Genomic DNA, 7,988 nt, shown 5'->3' on the forward strand with positions numbered 1-7,988 from the left:
GATTCGGACACAAACTGCAGGGTCTACAGTTTGTGAATCACCTAAATCTATGTCTCCACTCAGTTCAGGACTCATACAGGAACCAGATTCAGCCCAGACTTTGCTGCCCTTGAAGCAAGCTCCAGGAGGGGCTCGGATGGCTCTGCCTTGTTTGGGTTTACCTGTCTTAGGAGCTCTGAGTGCCACTGCTGAAACATCAGTTTTATATTTAGGAAGGTTTTTTTCTGTGCTTCTTGTTCCTCCTTTTGTTTTTCATCGCTATTGTTGAAGATATGAAAGGGTCAGTGGAGAGGGAACCTAACCTATGGTTAATTTGGGATAGGTTGGCAAGGGAAAAAGGAACATGGATATGAACTAGTCCCTCAGGACCAGCCTGCTCCAAGAGAGGCAGCAAAGACCGAGGCTGAGAGGACTGTTGAGTGGGAGGTGTAGATATCCATCTAGCCACCAATCACTGCTATGGGCTATTACAGGACTAACCACAAGAGGGCTGTCTTCTACCATGAGACAAGGAAACACAAGATGGCAACTGAATACCATGTGACCCACAATAAGATGGCTGCTGGTGGTCAGATGATGAGGGTGACTGAGTACCATGTGACCCACAACAAGATGGCTGCTGAGGATCACATGACAAGGGACTGCAAGATGGTAACCAAATACTATGTGGTTTTTTTGATGGCTGAGAGACATGAGACCAGGCATGATGAGCAGGAGGGGAAAAGGGTGAGGGGGGACTGGAGGGGAGGAAGAAGAGGGGCCGTCAGACAGAATAGGTGTCTCAGGTTGAGGAGATTGAGGAGTTGGAGTTTGGGTTAAGGAAGTAAAGGAAGAACTAGAGGCAGTAGTGGGTGAGACAAGGGGGAAGGGTGAGGTAGAAAGCTCAGGAACCTCTGGCTGAGGAGGAGATTTTTAACATACAATTTGGGCTTGAGGGTATGGGGGAGGGGGAACAGGGACCAGAGGTATGTCATCTAAAGGATCTGTTGGAGTGGAGGGAAGAGAATAAGGCAGAGCAGCGCAGGCCACAAGTACTTGGGCCCCCTTACATGACTGTATAAGAGAGAGACATGTCCTCAAGGTGAGGAAGGCCTCAACATAGGGGATTTCTGTCCATTTGCTGGTATGATGACAAAAACTGTCTAGGTCTTGGAGGGCTGAAGGGTCAAAAGTTCCCTCTTCAGGCTATTTGCTGCCATTGCTGAGTTTGTGCGGTGGCCAAGCCATCTGGCAGTGAAAGACGAGTTTTTCGGGTTTTACAGTCTCCCTGAGGCCAAGGGAGCCAATATTACAAACAAGGCACCTCAGTGGTGTGTCTTTTTGAGAGCAGAAAGGAATTTCCCATAGTGACCAAATTAGAGGTGAGGCAAGAGCTAGAGCCAAAATAGGCTGGGTCCCACTTCTCAAAAGGAGTCGCCACTCATTTTGGGAGTGTGACTAGGAGAGAACTCCAACACCTGTTCTTGTCAGCCTTCGCCAAGAGTGCAGGGGTTCTCCCAAAGGATGGGAGGGCAATAACCCTGCCTTGGGGCTTAAGGGCAGTAGCCCTGCCCAAGGAACATGAGGGTGGTTACCCCTGCCCAAGGGATGCACAGAGGATTTCCCGGTGTGGGCCCATGTGTTTCTGAGACTGAGAGACTGAGAAACTGAGACAGGAGACCCCAAAACTGAGAGGTGGCTCACTTATGGGAAACGAGGTGGTAACAGCACAGAGGCAGGTCCCAGAGGAAAGGAGGTTGGCTCATGGGCAGAGGGGTCTCAGAACTGGGGGTTGACCCAGGGGCCACACTGTCTGTTCTCGAGTCACAGCACCATAACTGTTAGATTTTTCAACACAGAAGAAACAAACAGGGAAAGAAGGCCTTTACTCTGGACATGGAGAGAAGAGGACTGCATGCAGCACAGGGCTCCTCTGAGGTAGACAAAGGAGGCTAGGGGTTAATGAGGACTCTGGCTAACGGCTAAGATTGAGGGGTGGGCTCAGCAATGCATCAGGAGCTGATTGGGGCCTCCCTTGAGCACACGGGAAGGGTAAGAGGAAGTTGTATTCAGGGCTGAGGGGAGAAGAAGGGGGAAGTGGAGGTTTGGAAGATAGGCTGTTGTTTTTGGGCTCCAGCCATGATAGACCACCACCATGATTCAACAATTCATACTGGGGCAGGAACCTATCACTTAGTCTCTTTATCTCTTGATCCCTTTCCCCTTTGAGAAATACCTATCTCCCTACTTCCTCCTATCCATCACTTGTTTTGCTTTTTATTCATATCCAGATTCTCCAAATATTCATAAAAGTTTTTTCTGTACTGTTTATGTCAAACTAAACAGTTTACTGTATAATTCGTAAAGCCAAGAACATTGCATAGCCCAGTTCAGTACTGAAGCCAGGGCATTAACATCCATGCAGTAGCATTACTACCTCTGCAGGCAACATTTAAAATTATGTAGGCCTAGTTTGCAGTATGCCAGACCACCATGCCTAGAAATAGCCCAGCAAGAAAACATTATTAATACTTAAATCAGTTGACTCCAAATATTCTGGGCATGATCAATAATAGACAATTTCTCTAGTTTCTGTTTTAGCACTAATGATAGAAAACTGAATACATGCCCCTAACCCATCACATAGGATGATCAGCCTCCATTTGACCCACGTACAGCTTCCTAGAGAAGGCATCCCTGCCACCTTCTCCTGTTCCTGGGCTATGTGACCACAGGTTATGGCTCACCTGGGTGGCACTGAATGAAAAAAAATTAACTTGGGTCACATATAAAATATATAGTACAACTAATTATCTTACTAGCAAAACATTTTATTTTTATATTTCATTATAATATTTTCCACCTGGACGATAAGATGGACAAGATTTCTGACTTCTCTGTCTGTTGTTGAGACCCTGCCAACATGCAGTTAGTTGGTGGTAGTTGCTCCCCTTATTGCTGCAAGTTTTGAATAAATAGACTTTGAGTATTCTCTCTTGATCAGTCTTTGTTTCCATGGATCTCCAAACACATTATAAAAGTAAAAGTAGTAAAAACACAGTTTGCAAATTCACTTGAAATAATTTTCACTGTGTGATGGATTAGACAAGTGTTGATTTGATGTAGTGTTTTGTTTAATTGTTGCATTTCAGTTTTCATCTTAGGTTATGCATACGCCAGCAAGTGTTGGATCTCCCTGAGAAAGTACAATGAGCAAAATTGTCTTTCCAGGAAGAAATCCGAGTATCAAAAGTGCTTGTGGAGGCCAAGAGACCCAGACCCTGACCATCGCTGAAGCTGAGCAAGAGCACATATAATGGAGTTACAAGTGTGTTAGAAATATACCCTGAGCACTGGGAAAATTTCAGTGTCCTGCTGATATTTTTGCTGTTTCTAGGGCCAGTCACTGTCATGGGAATCATGACATTCAGAAGCAGGTGCATAAGCCAACTGAATGAACACCAGGGACCAATGTACTTGGTGGCTCTAAGTTTCAGCTTCATCCACCTGCTGTTGCTGGTGCTGACTGTGAGCACTTGGAAGCAACTCAGGAGGCAGGTGGTGTACAGGGAAATCTTCCCAGACACTTAATAAAGATAGAGAACAAGTTTACATTCAGTGTCATCCAGAAAATGGTTCAGCCCAAAGTCTTCCATTGTCTGAGGAATTCTTCTTGAGACAATCACCAAGGAGTTGCTTAAAGTTAAGTGCTTTAAAATCAGGTCTTTGAGAATCAGACTCTTTCCAGTGAATATAGAGGAGGAATAATAAAACAGAAGTGAGGAACTGCCTAAGATTCCCACTCCAGTCTGTGTGAAGAAGAAAATCCTCGTAACCAAGTTCTCAGGAAAATCCTCACAACCAAGTTCTCAGGAATCATTTTCTGTCTCTAAAAACCTTATAAATATTTTAGGGCCAACAGATTTGGGAGGGAAAGTTACAAGTGTCTGTTGTTTTTACTAATGTGGCACAAATAAAACAGCCATCTCTTCCTAATCTTTATAACTATTTCCTGAAGTTTAATATATTCTAAATGCTTATTCTTTATTTCCAACAGTATTTAAGGTAGCTCTCAGTGATATATTTAAGGAAGATAATGTTTGAGATATTTACTAACAACTTTTAAAATTTTTGTCCATTAATCCAAATGATTGTTATATATATGAAGCAATACTGATTGTTCTACTTCATAGTCTTTTTTAAAAATCAAGGGATATAGTTATAATCTTGTTTCTTTTACAATAAATATCAAATCTATCACTAATTATCACACACATATAAAAAAATGGCTGTATTTGTTTGATGATACCTTGATAAAACTTTTTCTTAAAATTTAAGGATTATTTTACATCACAATATTTGAAAATAAGAATACAATAGTTATTGAAACACCATTTGTGCAAAAATGTTCTCATGTCCCTCCTAGCTGTTCCTGGAGCTGTGGGCCACCACTAGAGACATAGTCAAATAAAAAATCAACTCAAAAGACAGCCAGGCCCAAAGAAGGCAAAGAAGAGGCATCCAGAAATCCTGATCAGAAAGATAAGAATCTGCTAAGGGATAGACCCCCATTTCCTGATGGCCATGCATTTTTCCTAGAAGCACAAGAAGTGCATGATGAAGATGTAGGTAAATGAGGCCGAGGACATAGGTACACATGCTCAGGTTATCAAGGTCTCCTAAAGGCTCAAGGAGGTTATACTCAAGATCCCAAGGTGTCAACTGTGAGCCTGATAAAATTGCCTACATCCCTTACTCTGCTCAGAAAGCATGTCTGTGCTCATATTGCTAAGATTCTCAGATTCCAACAACCAAGACTAAGACCTGGATTCAACTCAAGGGCAAGCTCGATGCTGCAGTTCTGGCTCCTTCTCAGGCTTACAAAGTGGCATGGACCACATTACTCCTCTACGTTCTCTGTCAGTGTGAAGACAGAAGGGCTCATGTAAGCCCTGGGGCTGCGGTCTGCATGGGACTGGTGTCCTACTGTGATGTTTGTACAAATAAACCCGATTCAGAAAAAACATGATATCATGTAGTCAATATCACAGGAAGTTAAAAGGATGCAAAATCATTATAAATAATACAATATCATTTTCAAATCTAATTGTATAACTCTGACATTCAATTAAGTGAATCAAAATTGGAATTAATATAAAAATGTAACATTTTTCAAGAAAAAAGTATAAAATGTATTGCACCACAATTTGTAAATATAAATTTAAATGTAGTTTTTAAATTTTAAGAATTTAAATCATACTGTCACCTAGCCAAAAATGTTGTTATAGAACTTAAAAAGAAATGTTAAATAAATGAAGAGCCATATTACTGGATGTGAAATATCTTTATGGAACTAAGTAAAAGTTTTCTAATTTATACTCCACATGAAAAGAAATTTTAATAATTCCCAAAAATGTTTAAAAGAATTTCTCCTGAAATTCACACAACCAGAACTTAAGACTTAAAAAGACTAATTGAAGAATATAAGACACCTACAAATCATATATCTGATAAGGTGATAACATTCAGAATACGTATAAAAACCTTGCACAAACTCACAAAATAGATTTAGATGAGAGAAGACTTGAATATCTTTCTTTCAAAAAGATACATCAATGGTGAAGAAGCACTTACGGAAACATTGAACATAAAACAAAGCAAAATTACAATGAGATAGGACTGCACACTCAGTAGAATGGCTACCAGGTAAAAGAATGAAAGAAGCTACCAGTAAAAACTAAAACAGAAAATAGTAGTTATTGATGAGGTTCTAGAAAAATTGGAAATCTTGTTCACACAGTGGGGACATAAAATAGTGCAAGCACACAGTGTGGTGGCACTTCGACAAAATTAAAAATAGAATGACCACATTGCGCAGCAATTCCACTTGTTTTCATTAACTGAGAAGAACTGAATGCAGTCTGGAAGAGATATTTCTATGCTCTTTTCATTGCAGCATTGTTCATAGTAGCCACAAGGTACAGACAACCCTAATGTACTTCCACAGATAAATGCGTAAACACAACGTGTCATACAAGGTCAAAGGAGCAGTATTTATTCTTTAAAAGGGAGGAAACTTTGATGCTTGTGACCACATGGACGCATCCAGAGGACACTGTTAAGTGCAATAAACCAGTCACAAGTAGTTTATAATCCCAGTTATATGAGGCATCTACAATGATCAAACTCAAAGAGATAGAAATTAAAATGATTTTCAGAATCTGGGAATAAGGAAAAGGCAGAGTTATTTACTAGGTACAGAATTTCAAATTTACAATGAAAAAGTCCTGGAGATTATTTTCAAACAATATGAATATTCTTCACACTACTGAAGGGCACACTTAAATGGTTAAGATGATCGGTGTTTTTCTGCATAGATTTTGCGACAGTTTTAAAAATAACCATTGTATTTTGGTGAATAATGTTACTGCACTGTTGCTGCACCTCGTAGTGTCCTCTAGGTTCATCTGCAGGGTAACAAGCATGAAAGTGTCCTTCCTTTTAAAGAATAATGAGGGCTCCTTGCTGTGTTGTGTCGGCATAGACCTACAGCAATGACAGTCAACTAAAAATGACACAGGCTTAGGTTCACTGGTAAATGGTGAAGGTTTGAGGATCCAATTATAAATGTATGCTAAATTTACAGAAAAAAAAGTTGTTAGACCAGATGATAATATGGGAAGATTTTCTTATTAAAGGTTGATTTAGTAACAGCAATTCCTAATAAGAGACCATGAAGAGAGAGTCCTTGAACGCTACAATGACGACAGGAATGCAGGAAGCCAAACACTCAGAGGTTCACAGGTAGTGTTCAAAAGAAGAGGGGATGGGATGCATCATCTCACAAAACAGCTGACGCCAGAGTGCCTTGCTTATGGCAAGGAGCGTGGGCTCTCTACACAAATCCGCATGTTTCACTGGGGGCAAAAAAACCCATAGAATGAGGCCACATAACTGTCATCTTCAAGCTAGCTGAACTCTGCAGAGAGAATGCCACGGTCCACTTACACTGAGTTCTTTCTTTTGTAACTAGAATAAATTTATGTACTTAGTCCTCAACCTTCCTTCCCATTGTATAATTTCTATAGCCACCCTGTAGCTGTACCTTTTGTGAAACAACTGAACTAAATCACATGAAAGTTCATTCAATTCTTTACTGCAATGTCCCAATTTCCTGACAGTAAAACCAAGCACAGATTACATGAGTATATCCAGAGAGACAATTAGGAACAATTGAGAGGGAAACTTTCTGCGAGCCCTGGTGTGCACAAGATGTCACAGGGAGAGGCACGGAAGCCTGGTGCTGAGCAAGCAGAAGCCTGTTGCATGGCTTTGTTGGGATTTGAACCAACTTCAGGTCATTCGCTGACTCCTGATATCTGGGTGTCACAAGCTTGAAGAACATCAGCGTTATGGTGTATGAAAGACATTTGTTTCTCACTTTTTTTGAGCCACACTTCCTAAAAGATTTATTGTTGTTTTTCTGTATAGTGGAGGTTTGTTCATTTTAGTGAACATGACCACATGTGCATTAAGGAATTTATATGTATGTTGTCGGGTATTTCCTATACGGAGGCATTAGGAACAGGTCTGACTAAGCTCTTTTGTAAAATGGGTCCTGGTGCATACATGCATTTTGAAGGTTCAGACTTAGGAATAGAATTGCTGAGTATTGGAGTTTTTACTCAAGATAACGACAAAGAGTTTTCCACAACAATTACAATAATTTAACTCACAGTAGCAAGTTCTGGGTGTTTCCATTGATCTATATCCTTTTTACCCTTTCATGAGTCCAAATTTTTAACCATTACCAATTTTAGATATATGTAAATTTATCTCATTTTATTTTAATACACATTTTCCTAAGAATGATGAAACTGAGTACCTTTGTGACTTTGACTATTCAAAAACGTTTTTGAAAAATTGTCTATCAAATGCTTTCTCACTATTTTCAAAGATATTTTCCTTCATGATTTGTGGAATATGTGTGTTTACATTCTAGAGAATAA

At 40.3% G+C, this 7,988-nt stretch overlaps 1 protein-coding gene across 1 annotated transcript in view; it reads right to left on the reverse strand.

Annotated features, from left to right (window-relative positions):
- LOC102025859 overlaps positions 1-7,988 on the reverse strand; it is a 51,859-nt gene that overhangs the window by 16,452 nt on the left and 27,419 nt on the right. The window contains 1 exon segment of the mRNA XM_013509845.1: positions 3,188-3,847. Within this exon segment, the coding sequence (XP_013365299.1) occupies positions 3,188-3,847 (660 nt within the window).

This window comes from Chinchilla lanigera, unplaced genomic scaffold (genome assembly GCF_000276665.1).
Source record: "Chinchilla lanigera isolate Chin_1 unplaced genomic scaffold, ChiLan1.0 scaffold00183, whole genome shotgun sequence".
In the NCBI taxonomy this organism is placed as follows: Eukaryota; Metazoa; Chordata; class Mammalia; order Rodentia; family Chinchillidae; genus Chinchilla; species Chinchilla lanigera.